Here is a 16,074-nt window from a genome sequence, read left to right on the forward strand (position 1 = left end):
AATGCCTGGTCACTCATTGGTCTCTGATCAACCAATCACAATGACTCCAAACTTAAAAGGTTAGCTCCCCAAACTTAAATTTCTGTCATGAATTACTCACCCTCATGTCGTTCCAAACCCAAGACCTTCGTTCACCTTCGGAACAGAAATGAAGATATTTTCGATGAAATCCGAGAGTTTTCTTACCTGTCCAGACAGCAATGCAACGACCACTTTCAAGGCCCAGAAAGGTATAAAGACATCGTTAAATTAGTAGTCCATGTGACTCCAGGTTCAACCTTAATATTATGAAGCAACGCTAATACTTTTTGTGCGCAACCTCTCTCCAAATGATGTCTGTTAAAAATAATACAAATAAAAGTTATAATGCAGAAAATGTAGTAAGTAATAACAAAGGCGGGAAATCATCTTCAAATACTTTTTTATTCATTCCGCCTATTTCTTGACAACACAAATTTTGTAATATTTTTTTCAGAACATTTCTCAGGGATCCCACAGTGCAACCAGCGCACGTAGGATGTGCACTGTACACAACATATACATACATTGCAGTAACACATGTATATACATTTTGTAAAGAACATTTTAAATTATGATAAAAAAGCATTTAAAACTCAACATTGTAATTAAAATACATATTCATTTTTTCTTTCTTTCCATGTTTTGGGGGGAAAAATAACCAGTGTTTTTCTACTTCAGTGTTTTGCTCCTAACATTGACATGCGCTAAAAAAACATCATATATGAATATTCATATCCAATTCACCTGGACCAATAGGAAAGCAACCATCCTGTCCGTGCACACCGGCTACATTAGAAATAATACTGTTCGCAGAACCTGCAAAATGCTGAAAAATACTGTTTAGGGCCTGAAAGTGAGCAGTGTGCAGAAGTGCGGTGGCGTCCCAATGCTTGACATCTAAAGTCATTACACGTCTAAATCACCCGTGCTTCACAAAAACGCCCAAATAAAGGATAGTCTTTCAGCTAAAATACATTCTCACAGACGGTTCACGTGCAGTTTCAGTGATCCTAACTTTACTTGAAACCACTGTATTGCACATTAAATACTGCATATCGGTTTAATGACTATGAGGATGAATACAGACATCAATTCTGTAGTCCCTGTTTTAGGAACATAATCATAATGAAAAATAGACCGTTCTTGAGGGCTAACTGATCCTCTAGCATAAACAGTACAAGCTGATCACTATGAGCTGCAGATGCCAATTTTAGTCTAATAATATTTCCAAATTGCCCTTGTAGCTCACAATAGGATAAGAAGTCTGTCAATAAAGCCAACAGGGCAATGCATAGGCTCCGAAAGACCCGTGTCCAGCATCGCACAGGCTCGAAGGACAAAATCTACATAAGATACAGTTGCCTTGAACACATGGTACTGGTTCATAGTGACCAGATTAGACCAGTCCACCTGAGACCGTTTCTCATCGGTCACATGTTCTGGACTCTCTGTCTCTAGTCTTCTCATCAGTTCATACATTGTTCTTGGCAATTCGGGACTTAAAACCAGTTGGTTCCATTGGAGAATCCACAGGAGAAACTACGACTCTCGAGAAAAACCACACCTGATATGTAAATAATATGCAAATCAGAACCAACTTTAGATTGAGAAATTGCAGCTTAGAAGTAGATCAATTCCAGTAAACACATTTCTAATTCTAGATTTTGGCCTTGTGGAAGTAATCTTGATGGGGAACAGGATCAGGAAATAAAACATGAGCACCAGAACTCAATATCACTCGAGGCCAATCTAGGACCGCAGCGTTTCCCACTCGTGCGTGTGAGAGTCTGTACGAGGACATCTGGCACCTCAGAGGTAATTTGAACTGTATCATGAGGTTGAACGTTTATTATATTGCCAAATGTTCAGGTTGCTGCTCAGTTTCTTTTTGAAAGTTCAAGCATAACCTGGATTTTTCACAGTTTAGTCTTAACGAACCCACTGCTGGTCAAGAAAAAAGTCTGTCCTATTCCACTACACTAATAAAGCCACGTTAAATACTTTCTCAAATCAATGTGCATCTCTCACCCGTCCAGCAGCTGGTTCAGCATCAGAACACAAGACAAGGACAACATACAACATGGGAACATACATCACAAAGTGGCTTTAAAATCAAAGCTTGGCAATATGAAGTTGTTTACAGCTGTCCACAGGACACCAATGAACCCTGGGGAGAAAAGAAACACATTCATGTGACAATAATTCGTTCACATTTGAATGGATGCCATTGGCTGGAGTGGACCTGCTGTAGTCAACCAGTAATATACCACAAACATTACTAGACGAGAGGTTTGGTTGACCGCAGGCTTGATGGCTGCATCCCAGTTCCCATACTACACCTCTTCATAGTGCGTGAGGTGAGGTCAACCCACAATTTGGCATCACCCTGGTTGCCTTGACAACAACAACAAAAAAACAGCAGGATTTTTCAATTGGCAATTTTAGCTCTGACCAACAAAAATGTATGATTCCACTTAACTTACATGCCAATCTTCATAAATGAACAAGTCTAAATACAATCGGCATGAGTAAAACACTAAAGTTAGGCTAAACACCACAGCCACATGACTTGGACGTCATCATCACTAAGCTTCCAACAACTCTTGCAGCCTTCAATTAAAACCCTTCGCAGTCCCATTTCGCCACTTGTTAGCCACTGACTACTTTAAGACAAGTAAAACATTAAACAAAACTCACAAGGCGATATCATTACTGATGATTCTTTCGTTGTTGCTTGAGTTTAACCCAAAACCCATTTAGCCAAAAACCCACTGATGGAGCTGGAAGTGCTAAAATGCTAACTTGTTTCCAGGTTTTGCCACTGATTCGCAACACTCTGAGCATGGATAAGTGTGTGCCGCCACTGATCACTGATCAGCCAAACAAACAGTCCCGCCCCTAACTCTAGCCATTGGTTGCCGGCGTGCCAAGCTGGTGGAGAGGTTTTGATAGCACCACAGAGCCACAGTATTTCACTTTCCAGGCAAATAATCCTTTGGATTTCTTGTAGTTGACTCTTCACCCTGAAAAATCACCTTTCAAATAATAATGTCCTGAATTTTGCATCCATTCCAACTTGTGCACAACAACAGCGATGTAAGAGAGACTTGAGTGCTTGAACAGAAAGGCCGAACACATCCATCCGCGCTCACGGGAAAAGGAGTACACTTTGAAAAGCTAGTACACTCAACTGTGCGCAAGATGGAGTGAACATGGGAAATTAACCATGTCTTAACTAATATGCCTAAAGTATCTCTATTGTGCAGCAGTATGAACACTGGAATGCAGCCGATGACCTCAGTAGATGATTCCACTGTACGCAAATCAACCAATCAGAGGAAGTCATTTCCAACAGGAGGATAAACCAATTGCATATAGTTGATGTACCATGGCGCAAGCTATCAAGGAGCCAGCCTTGATTCTCCATGGAAGCCTGTTATAAATGAACTCTGGCAACAAATATAGCTCCACATAGAAATGATATATTTTCATGTCTATCATAATATCATTCAATTCCATATTTTGTTTTTATAAATAAATGTGTACATGTCCACATAACACTTGTTGATAGTGACTCCATATTTTCTTTATCTGGTCCCAGACTCCAAAAGGTTTCAAAAAGGGATGCTCAAGTTTTCCGAGTGTTTAAACCAGAGAGTCGGAGTCTGCGAGTTGTTTTAGCCCTGGGTGAACAGACCATCCTTCCCCCGAGACTGACGGAGAAATGAAAGCGCTGGGTTTCCTCTTCCGTGTCTGCGGTCAGAAAGGCCTCACAGCGCTGTGGGCGGACCGCGAGTGCGAGAACCGATCCGTCGGTGCCGCCCACTTGCAAAGCCCCGCCCACATCTGAACGCTTGCGTGTGGAGATGTTCATTACATTCGCTGAACCGTCAGTGATAGCGACTGGTCCTTTCCTCACTGTCTGAATCATAGTCTTTTAACCCGATACCTTTCTGTAGTTTCATTAGAGAGTCTCTCATCTGTAAACACACACATGTGTCACTGAGATCCTGCCGTGACTGCACTTCACAGGAATAGTTCACCCAAAAGGTTTGGAATATAATCATACATACGAACCAATTTCAAGATGCTTTTGCATCCTTTTCAAGAGCAACAAGTAAAGTTCTTTTCTCCTTTTGTGTTCCACTAAAGAAAGCAAGTCATGTGGATTTACAATGACCTGAATCAATGAGTAAATGATGGCAGAGTTTTCCTTTTGGTTGAACTATCCCTTTGAGTTCCTTTCTTCATAATCGAGTGGAGCAGTGATGACACTGGTGGTTTGGAGATTTTCCTATGGGGGTGAGTAAAATAAAGCCTATGGTAAACATACCGCAACGTGACGATACTTGCCATTTTGTTCTACAAGAAAAATGAGACACACTCACACCCCAAACTGTCTTATCTAGTGACTTATATAGACTTCAAAATGTGCGTTTTCACTAGGGGTGTGAGTAGGTTACATTGTAGAATAAAACCTCAAAGCATCGTCAAGTTACATACCACAGGCATCCCATAGGAAAATCTCAAGGGAACCAGTGACGGATTAGTCTTCCGGGTTTAGACGTCATCCCTGGACCACTCTATTGTTTAATACTGTTTATCATTTCTTAATATGATACATATAATACACTAGGGGATTATCACGCTCCGGGTTTCATGGGCGGGGTTTGTCAACTTTGTGCACGTCCACTTCCGACGCAGTTCAACAATGGCTGAGACGAAGGCTAGATGTCACTGCTCTGTTCCACTTTGTAAATCGAACCAACAACGCCAACCCTACTTAAGTTTTCATGGATTTCCGACTCTATTGAGTATAAGGAAGAAGTGGATTAAACCGGTTCGCAGGGAAGAAAGTCCAAACTTTAAAGTAAAACAAGGTAGCACGTTCGTTTGCAGCCGGCACTTTAGTGAATCAGACTAATTTACCAGGGATGCCGTATAAATAAACTCAGTGTAGTCCGTCATCAGTTCGCCAGCGAGAGCGGTCATTCAGCGGAAGTGGCAGCGCTCAGACATCACTGAATCCGGAAGTACTTCTGCTCAGCGTGATAATCCCCTATTGTCTAATGTTTCAGACGTGTACTGTACTTGATCATACCTCATCCAACAACAGCACAGATGACTTTATTATTTCCCTCCATTTCTCCAGCTCGTTCTCATGGTAACGCTGCATAGACTCCAAAAGTTGAGCCCATTCAATCTGTGTTTGCGGAAGTGTACTGCAACACACACACACACACACACATCTGATTTACTATCTTTGTCAGGACTCTCCATAGACGTAATGTTTTTTAAACTGAACAAACTGTATATTTTATCCCCTTACACTAACCCTGCCCATCACACACACACACACACAAACCCTATCCCTAAATCTGCTCATCACACACACACACACACAAACCCTACCCCTAAATCTGCTCATTACACACACACACACACACACACACACACACACACACACACACACACACTAACCCTACCCCTAAATCTGCTCATTACACACACACACACTAACCCTACCCCTAAATCTGCTCATCACACACACACACACACACACACACACACACACACTAACCCTACCCCTAAATCTGCTCATCACACACACACACACACACACACACTAACCCTACCCCTAAATCTGCTCATCACACACACACACACTAACCCTACCCCTAAATCTGCTCATCACACACACACACACACACTAACCCTACTCCTAAACCTGCCCATCACACACACACACACACACATATTCCTCATGCAAATATTCATGTTCATATGCAGCAAAATCAGTTTATCAGTATTTATTTTCAGACTTGATAAGCACATTTTTTCATTTATCAATTATATATATTTTTTCAATTATATATTGAATTAGGTTTATTTTTCTTGCCACATTAGCATTTTTTCCTAGCATAAACCTTTTTCTAGCATAAACCTTCCAGATTTGTGTGTAAAACCAGGAAAAAACAACTGGGCAATGATTTAAGAAAAAATAAACTTCCATCTTATGCAATACTGCTTGTTGTAAGTGTTTGTATATTTTTACTTAAAAACTAACCAAAAATATAATAAAATACATATTAATAAAATATTATTTTACAGTGTATGTTAACAGTTATGTGCCGAGGTTGTAGGTGTTTCGTTTAGGTGTTTAGAAAAACCTCCCATTCCCAAATGAACACACCGAAGGGTCTCGTTACCTTTCCGGAGACCTGAGACCCTGCCATGAGGTCAGACTCTTGGCTGTGTGTTCCAGCATCCACAGCTTATAAAACAGCATCATGTTCAAGAAGACCAGCAGCACCAGACTGAGGAACAGAGGAGAACACACACCGATCAGCTCATGAACGAGTCAACTGCACCACAGGAACCACAGACGATTTATACGTTCATACAGATGAAAACACTGAATACCTGACACAAATCCTGCAGGACGCGATGAAAACAGGAGAGAGAAAAGACATGAAGAACAACAGACCATAATGAATTATGCTGACCAACAGTCTGAGTCATCCCTACCCCGAACCCTGTGCTCTAATAACGTAAAATATAATGTGAGTGACTGACAAAGTTGAATGACACATGCAGAGAGGACATTAAAGTGGCCTATTCTACACATGGTAGGAAATGTAAACATTAGTGCTGTCAAACGATTCAAATATTTAATGGCGATTAATCGCATTAATGTCGTAGTTAACTCACGATCAATCGCACATTTTTATCTATTCTAAATGTCTCTTGATTTCTTTTTTGTCTCATTATTTTTTCTCATTTTAATGCTCTATCAACATTTGTAACTGGATTGGCTTGCTTTGTGCAAATGTTTTTATTGAAAACAACACTGGCATGCATATACTGTGTTCAAATTCACACTAGAATTCTCACTTGGAGCAAATAATCTCTCAATGTAACGCCGTCCATCAATAAAAGGGTGAAAGAAATACTGACGAGGTCCTGATATTGACGAGGGGGCGGAGAACTCGCATCAGCTGTGTGTGTGTGTGTGTGTGTGTGTGTGTGTGTGTGCACCAGACATGCTGCGATGATGATAGCTCAGTTCACAACGACAAAGCACACAGATCACGTTGGTCTTGTCAGTGGAACCATTAGGGAACTTTTTAAAGTAAACTTTCCATTTAGAATCTTATTGGCGTCCATTTCAGCGTCTTGTGCTCGTCATCCACTCAAAACATAACGTCAGCCAACTATTCAGCCGGCTCGCAAGCCCAAGCAAGTGTGTGTGGCGTGCCTGCTGTTTTGTTTCCGGCCTAGCTAGATCCGCTTGCGCTTTGGTCGACGAAGCAACAAAACGTCCTCGCGCGGCACAAGCCATGAAATGAATGTGTTTCAGAGCGCAGTGCACGCATGCCGCGTCCTGTTGCTAAAGCATGTGAAAAAAAAACTACAAAGTTTGCTAGGCCAAAAAGACCGTTAATCTAGCCCCAGTAAACATCTAATTACTTTATTTCAAGAAATGTTCTGCATGTGTCAATCTGGTTTTGCTAAAATGAGCAATTTGGGAGAAAATATGAGGAGAAAACGAGCTTAATTTAGCTGTTTTATTCCTGATGTGTCTCTGAGAACACCCACACAGAGCTGACGATGAGCAGGAGTTTGGAGACGCTGTAGAGAGCCAGGCCTTCAGATCCGTGGTCCGGGACGTGTCTGGTCTGTGTGGATCCTGTGACAGAGGAAAACACCTGAACATACAACCCGCACTATATTCCTGTTCAGGCACGTGTCTCAGGAGCCGAGCGGGCTGACGTCAGACCTGCCACGTGTTTGATGCGCCGGACGACGCTCTTCTCCTCCTCAGGGCTGGTGGCGGGCCGGAGCGCCTCGTCCGTGTGCTGCTGCCTCGTGTGCGTCAGGGGCCGCTTCCTGCGCCTCACCGGAGCCGTGTGTAATGCTTTGGACCTGGGAGACTGTTTGTGAGGTTCAGAAAGCACCAGCTTACTCAACTCTAGCTCTAAACACACACACAGCAAAGAAAGAAACAGAGATTATTTTTTTTTATTTAGTCATAGGCTATGTTGTGTGTACTCTGAATGTAAATTAAATGTTTAATGTTCAAAATGAATATTTTATTTTCATCACACTTACCCAAATACCTAAAATATTCATCCAGGCCACTCCAGAAGTTCCTCTCGATGAAGCCCTTGACCAGTCCCCACGGCTGCTTCTTGTAGCGCAGTTCAGCCGACACTCTTTTACATTCACAAGCACACACCACGGCATTTCATTCCTCTCACATGCTACAAAATGTGTTGTTTTTTCTATAGCACCAAGCAATACACATTATAATATCTATCGGATTAAAATAGAGCGCAGACGTTACCTGAGACGGCACTTGTTCTTGGCGACCCGAGTGAGCATGTAGCGGTTGAGTGTGTAAAAGTAATCGTGATATGGGACATCGTGAGCGATCACCTCTGCGTCGATGATGTAGCACTCGCTCACTTGACTGGCCTTGTGCAGAGTCTACAAGAAAACAAAGACACTAAAGCTTTCCATAGCGTCGTCATCCGTCGTGTGCGGCGCGCGTCTCTCCTCGGGTGAGCTCACCTGTGTCTCGGTGACCGTGGCCGTCTTTGGGGCCAGCGGGTTGGACAGGGCGATGGTGTACCGGATCTCTCGGGTCTGACCGCTGTCCTCTTCCCTCCACGGCTGATACACCACATCTGCAAAACAAAGAACAAGGTGAAATCAATAACAGATAGAAAGACAGACAGACAGATTAGATAGACACATGGACGGATGGACGGACGGATGGATAGATGGATGGATAGATAACCCATAATGCCCAACCTGAGAAGCGCCTCTGCTCCAGGAACTCTCTCATGAACTGGGACTCAGTGAAGAGGAGGTCGTGCAGTTTCTCCACGCTGAACATATACACTTCATTAATGTACAGTTTCCCGTTCAGATCTTCCTGGAAGGCCTGCACTTCCCCAGCTGACAACACACACACACACACACACACACACAGAAACAGTCAGACTACAGCTGTGGTCCAGTCAATAGAACTGGCTTTTGCATACACACCCTCGTCGTGTGTTTCCGAGGAGTCGCTGAGTTCAGTCGGGAGGTCCTCGTTGTCGTTGAGGTCGAGGGAGGGCGGAGGGCCGGGGACAGGACCGGTCTCGGACAGCATGTTGTCGGGCAATGGCAGGGGCAGGAGGTCTTCTGGGACGCAGCCAGTAAAGTCCTCCACTGGGGGCACATCGGGGAACTACAAGGATATAAAACATTGATTATGAACATTCTGAATGAATAAAATATCAATTTGCAGTGCTAACATTATGCTGGCCCTCCTAACCACTTCTGTCATGCATAAAGTCCCATTAATGAACGCTTCTGTATTCCCACTGTGACTGTGTGTGAGCCAGCGCTTACATTGACCGGAGCGTCGGTGCCGTCCGTGGAGTGGACACTGCTGTTGAGGAACACCTTCCTGTGGAGCTGAGGGCTGATGTCCATTTTGGCGTCTGGGGTTTTGGGACAGTTGTCAGGGGCCTCGTTGTCTTCATTGGGGATCTCCTCGCAGTACCTGCACCAGGGAGACGGGCAACAGCTGCAGGTCAAGATTACCAGCTCGGGAAGCTGACCCTCCACCACAGATAGCAAGAGACACGTCTACAGCAGATCCATGACACTTTGCCATCTGAATGCTGGATGTACAGCTGTGGTCTTCCTGACGCATTTCTGATTGGGTCTTCAGCGTCACACGGTCCCTCAGAAATCAAATCCTAATTTGCTGATTTGCTGATCCAGAAATGGTTCTACTTAATATCAGTCTTATAGTGCTGCTTATTGTTTTTGAGGAAACTGTGACACTTTTTTCAGGATTCTTTGATAAATAGAAAGGAAATAGAAATCTTTTCTAACATTATAAATATTTTTACTGCCACTTTGAATTTTTTTAATTTTATTTATTTATTTAAAAGGGACAATGCATATTGATAAACATTTCAGTAATGTAAATATGCCAGAATTAGCCCCAGGGCTACTTTCCATCTGCAGTCCCCCGTCAGGTCATCACAAAACAACACATAACAAAACTAACATTTAAGTTTAAATTGAATACTACACAGTTTAAAGAACACCTTAAAATTCAGTAACAATTACAAAAGACACCACTGTTTTCAGACAAATTACACATATACAGTAAAGTGCTATTCTATGTATACATGCTGGAATTACAATAAATACTAAATCTGGTTTAATATACATTAGAGGTGTAACGATACCCTCATGTCACGATTCGATACGTGAACTCACGATACAATATCATTGTGATAATCCAAGACGTATGGTAAAAGGTGAACAAAAACGTCCTCTTGATTAAAATGATAAATTTTTTAAATGTATTCATTTAGCTGACGCTTTTATCCAAAGCGACTTACAATTGCTCTATATGTCAGAGGTCGCACGCCTCTGGATCAACGAGGGGTCAAGTGTCACATTGGCGTCTCACAGTGGATACGAACCACATTAGTATTAGTATTAGTTTAATGTAATACTGACACTAAAAACTCTGAACACTTGAATTTTTATTTTGGGCGAATTATACACAATACTGATTGCCATCTTTGCTGAATAAAAGTACTTTTTTCAAAAACAAAACTGATTTGGATTGGCTGTATTTGATTGGGCCTCGATCCGTGTCTCTGAATGGGTGTATTTTGTGCTAAAATATCTTCTTGAGTTCAGTCCTAAAAAAAGACTAAATCTGTAAGTCTGAGTGCACTGGAAGCTGGGAGAGGGACACAAAACCACTATTGTGACTAAACAAAATTCCCCAAAACCAGACATTCCCGAACTGGCAAATGAAAATCCGTTTGCTGGACCTCTTCTAGCAAAGCTTTGAGAGAGGATCTAGATTTGTAAATTAGGATTCAACATTCAGGATGGGGGAAGACTCACCCCATGGTGTTGAAGTCGTCATCAGGAGGTACGTAATCTTCATCGTCGCTGGTCAGACCCAGTTCATTCCCATAACACTGATGGACAAAATGCCACAGCTCTTTGGGACACAATGGCTAGACAAATATGAAAGACATAGAGACTTTGTGGGCTAACATGGCCACCAAACACTTGTTTTCAAAGGACCATTGGGAACAATGACATATCTTGTCGAACCTTTTCTAGTAGAGCATTCTGCCAGAGTCTGAACATCATCATGTACGTCCGATCTCTCGCCCCGAATGAGGTAAAGAAGTGCTAAAGGGGAATATGCACATGTTAGTATGCAGGCCAGAGTTTGGCACACTGGTGTTCAAGAGCTCTGTTCACCTTTTCGTTGTCTGTGCACAGCTGGATGGCGTTGGGGATGAGTCTGGCTGTTTTCTCCTTCGTCATGGAGCAAACATCTTTCAACTTCACCGTCAGCTACACACACACACACACACAGAGATGACAACACAAACTCAACAAACCCGCAGAAGCAACACAGCACATTCACTGGATATCAACAGCGGAGAAGAGAGGCAGAAAACGCTGTTTCTCCTCGAGAGAACGGCTCCAACCCACCAGCGTTTCCCAGCGGAAGATGTTGCTATAGAAACAGATCCAGTTTTCGGAGAGGTAGAGGCGGCCCTGCAGGAGGATGTCTCTCTGCAGCGCACAGGAGTAGTCTGTCAGGAGGAGGTCAGAGGTCATGGAGGTTCATACATCAAACCTTTCCATGTTTTATACATATTGTTAACAGACAAACACTAAAAATATAGCAGCCAATCACTAGTTTAAAAAAAAGAATAGGAGGTCTCAACATTTTTGGGCTAACCAAATCAACAACAACAAATCAATGCAGTCATTTCAGGTTGTATGGTAAATGATAACACGTATGCGACCGGACAGCTTATTATACTGCAGCCGGCTTCAGTGTGTGCTGAGACTGACCCACGATGAGGCGCTCCGTGTCGGGCAACTGCTTGAACAGCTTCCTGAAGTCTTCATTTCGCTGCTTGTACGTGGGGCTCAAAACCTGAGAGACGAGAGGAGAGAGAGTGAGACGGGCGACGTACAGGACACACACACACACACACACACACCCTGTTTCCATTAACGCTTCCTGTGGGAATGAATATGTAGGAAATTTTGATTTTAGTTTTGCATAATGCAGTTTATTAACCCTAAAACACATTATCTGTCTGATTAAATGTTTAATATTCATATTATTTTATATACATTTTTTTCAATACTCTGTCAGCCGAACGATCTACATCAAGGTACACAACTGAACGCATGAAAAACCACCACAGTCCCTCAAATCATCGCATTCACAGCGAAATGCATGACATCTATCCTAAGCAGGTCCGCAAGCGCGTCGTGTCTCCACTGAAACATAATGAGATGCTCATGATCTGACATCAACAAAGCCAAACTACAAAAGGACACGACTCCCTTCTCATCGGCTCTCTGATTGGTTGCTTACAGCAGGAACGCTCTCTGAATCGCAGTCCGTCCAATCCCGTGGGGGCACTTCAGGCTGTCGGACCGCCTCCCAGTCGTACAGCCAATCAGACTCTGCATCGAAGCTGAGGACTTCCATCGCTCCGTCCGTTTGAGCAGACGTTCCCTCTTACTGTGTGCGCTCCTGAAGGAGGTGCGGTGCTTCACGATCTGCTTCAGCAGGACATGCTCTGAGACTTCCCCGAGAGCATCACCGCGTGTGTTTCTGAGCCGCTGGGTCTCAAACACACACAGCAGGAGAACGCCTCACACACACTGATCATGGACACACATCAGTCTTGACCAAGAGATCAGAGCACGGGTTCCTCAGGAAATGAGTCAAACCGAGGACTGTTAGTGGTCTGCTCGGAAAGGCTGTGGCCAACAATCTTCTCGTTTGATGGGTTATGCCCGCTGATCCACCACATTTACAGTTCCAGATCCAGCCAGAAACTCGGAGGTACGTCGCCACTTTACAATATTTCAGATTCAACGTGTTCATGAGGGTTTTCAGTTACGGTTATCAGATGAAAACATACATATAGGATATATCGCATTTCCTAAATGTTTGCCAAGAAAACTAAATCGTCCAAGAACATTCCCGAGGCATGCGTTTGAGGAAGTCCAAAAAAAACATCCACCTGTTAAAAAAATGCCAAAAATCTTTCAAAAGTCCTTCTTTAGCATGGATTAAAATAGTCAAAATACAAGCATTAACATCCTTGCACGTCCAGTTGACTTGATCTGCGGCTCGTCCCTTTGAGGATTTCTCCCTGGAGGACACCGAATGATCTCACTGAGCAGAAGCAGCCCTTTATTACAACAGGAACGAGCTCTCACCAACACTTTCTACAAAACACTTCTGCCAGGAGGAGTGGGAGGGGCCTGAGAGAATGTTTGTGAGTGAGAAAGAGGGAGGAGCTAGGGAAGCCAGCTGGCCAATAGAATGCCAAGAAGAAGAGAGGGGAGGGGCTGTGCCAGATGTAGTGAGCTCTTTGCTTCAGGCAGTACATTTTTCTCACTCATGATCGAAGAGCTGCGAGATTTATATGCTTTTCCTGGGACTGTCATCCCACCCACACCCCAGGTCAAACTGGATTCAATGTCTCTCCAGACATCCCCTATACTCCAGCAGAAGACCCTGAAGGGTTCGGGGCCTGAAAAACACACGTCAGCTTCCACAAATTAGCTTTTTTGTGAACCCCCCTCCCCCAAAAAGCAGTTTTCATTTATTTCATGAAGTGGCAGAAAGAGATCAGAAACTTGGAGAACGTAGAGGACAGAAAGATAAAAGTGTTTGAGAGAATCACAGAGGTCCCCATTGTGCACAAGACATTTATGGTGTTAGTGTTGAGGCACGGCCAAGGACAACGCCTCCGTCTTCCTCCTCTCGTGCACTCTCACGGGGTCAACGAACTCTAGTTAACTTCCTGGGCTGGAGGAAGGGGGGATGCCAAACGGGTGAATCATCTCTCTCTCTCTGGCCTCGACTCCAACATCTGAGCCCACTGCGAGACACACACACACACACACACACACACACACACACACCGCTCAGGACGCTCAGCAGAAGTCCTAAGGAACTCTCTTTTTTGTACAATAAAACATGTAAGCACTACATGTCTGGTGGAGAATGTCAAGTTTAGGTCCTATTGGCAAATTTAACTAAAATACACCTTATTTAAAATATTTACAAAAATATAACTGAAGTTATATAATTGAAGTAGAAGTATAGAAGAAAATGGGTAGCACTTCTTTTACAGTCCTATTACCCATGTACATACTTTGCACGTATTAAAGTAATTACAAAAACTGGGTAATAACTAGATACTAATCCTGAATCTACCCCTAACCCTAACTCTAACCCATGTGCTCACCTTATATTACCCAGTGCTTTCTTTCACTGTAAGTGCACATACTGTAAAATAAAGTGTAAACCAAAAATGCATGAGAAATACAGGACAAATATGTTTTAATTTCCCTACATTTGCCATGATTAATGACAGAGGCACAACAGAATAACTCTATACTGCCATCATACTGTCCTCGAGGCGATCTCAGAACGAGCTCTAGCTCAACATCTTATTCCTTCTCCTTCATTAATGCATGATTCTAAGTCATTAATGCACGATTTTCTATAAAGTTTCTTTGAAACAAAATGGGTTGTAAATGCGCTATACAAATAAAAATAAAACTTGAGCGTCCCAGTGCCCGTAACAGGGAGCGTGATTATTTACAGTCCTCTATTTAGCATGTTTACAGCAGAGCACACGTGTCCAACAGCTTGCGCTTATCTGTCCACCCAAGAAAAACTAAAATGAGCAAAGTAAACTATTTCCTGATAAGCTCACACTTGGAGAGAGTCACTGTTTCCTGCTGGTCTTTATACACACCGACTGTTATCTCCACACACACACGCTGTTCATGGAGTCATGCAGAAGCATCGGGCCCATTCAGACTCCTGTAACACACTGCTAAAGAGTTATCCCACAAAAAAACATCAAAAATATCTATATTTAAAAATTATTTTGGTAAAAAGTGTTCAAAGATATCTAATTTGCATGTCAAAATTTGAAAAATCATTGTTGTATGACTATCTATTCCAAGGAATGAATGAATGACACTTTAATAAGAAAGATGTAATGAAAGTGACTTATTATGAAGGCACAATATGTTAAAACATACTCAGAATTTGTCCTATGCAGATTTAACCCATCCAAGTTACAGCACACACACTGGCAGGAGTGAGTAGTGAACACACACACACACACACAGAGACTCATTTTGCTGTGGCACCCATCCTCAAGCACCTCACCTCAGTCATTTCCTGCTGGAGTTGAGAATTGAACCCTCAACCTTCGGTCCGACTCTCTAACCATTAGGCCACCACTGCCCCATACAGCGCTTTCCTATGAGCTACTGTACAGCCAAAGTGCTTTACAATCACATCAGGGTCTCTCCTCAACATGCACCAGGATGATGTGCTCTCCACACACACACACACCGGCTTTAGGTGGAGAAGAGAGTGTTACGAACTGCTCTGAGGCTTGTAGATGAAGATCCAAATGCAGCTTTATTTAAGAGTAGTCGTACAGGCAGGGTCGAGACTCGGCAGACAGGAGAACACACAGTGGGAATCCGGGAAACAGGCAGAGGTCAGGGCAGGGCAGGCAGCAATAATCAGAATCCAAAAACCATCCAAAGTCGAAAACAAACATGGAAACCGCTCAGAAATGCAGACACACAGTACAACAAGACTTCGCAATCAGTGAATGTGAAAACCAGGTAAATATGGACAGACTAACAGGATGAGACACAGGTGAACGCAATCAGTGAATGAGGTACAGGTGAATGTGATCAGTGATGATGACTTCTGGGAAATGTAGTTGTGAATGAAACATGAACATCTGGTGTGGAGTGCCCTCTGGTGACTCTCAAGGGTACTCCACCTGGTGACCGTTACAGAGAGAGTTTATTGGATGGGATTAGCTCAAGATTGATAGCGGCAAATGGAGCGAATCTGTCCAGGCCAGCGCGGTTACACCCCTACTCTTAAAGAGATGTGCCATGGGATTAATAAATGACCAGAGA

At 43.1% G+C, this 16,074-nt stretch overlaps 1 protein-coding gene across 6 annotated transcripts in view; it reads right to left on the bottom strand.

Annotated features, from left to right (window-relative positions):
* Positions 1–404: 404 nt before the first annotated feature.
* gramd1ba (GRAM domain containing 1Ba) overlaps positions 405–16,074 on the bottom strand; it is a 42,236-nt gene continuing 26,566 nt past the window's right edge. For 2 of the 6 annotated variants that reach the window (XM_089126162.1, XM_089126165.1), the window contains 16 exons: positions 11,932–12,016; positions 11,563–11,666; positions 11,326–11,421; positions 11,173–11,253; positions 10,957–11,072; positions 9,427–9,604; positions 9,076–9,262; positions 8,839–8,985; positions 8,596–8,711; positions 8,369–8,511; positions 8,134–8,237; positions 7,802–7,999; positions 7,621–7,711; positions 6,231–6,338; positions 5,123–5,243; positions 405–4,001 (listed from right to left, as the gene is read on the bottom strand). In XM_089126162.1, coding sequence (XP_088982288.1) covers positions 3,912–4,001; positions 5,123–5,243; positions 6,231–6,338; positions 7,621–7,711; positions 7,802–7,999; positions 8,134–8,237; positions 8,369–8,511; positions 8,596–8,711; positions 8,839–8,985; positions 9,076–9,262; positions 9,427–9,604; positions 10,957–11,072; positions 11,173–11,253; positions 11,326–11,421; positions 11,563–11,666; positions 11,932–12,016 — 1,965 coding nt within the window. In that variant the 3' untranslated portion in view covers positions 405–3,911. The remainder of the gene's footprint in view (positions 4,002–5,122; positions 5,244–6,230; positions 6,339–7,620; positions 7,712–7,801; positions 8,000–8,133; positions 8,238–8,368; positions 8,512–8,595; positions 8,712–8,838; positions 8,986–9,075; positions 9,263–9,426; positions 9,605–10,956; positions 11,073–11,172; positions 11,254–11,325; positions 11,422–11,562; positions 11,667–11,931; positions 12,017–16,074) is intronic. The other 4 variants (XM_039676976.2, XM_039676980.2, XM_089126163.1 and 1 more) reach the window with 3 other exon arrangements.

The sequence above is a fragment of the Pimephales promelas genome, chromosome 23 (assembly GCF_988280905.1).
Source record: "Pimephales promelas chromosome 23, fPimPro1.hap1.1, whole genome shotgun sequence".
In the NCBI taxonomy this organism is placed as follows: domain Eukaryota; kingdom Metazoa; phylum Chordata; class Actinopteri; order Cypriniformes; family Leuciscidae; genus Pimephales; species Pimephales promelas.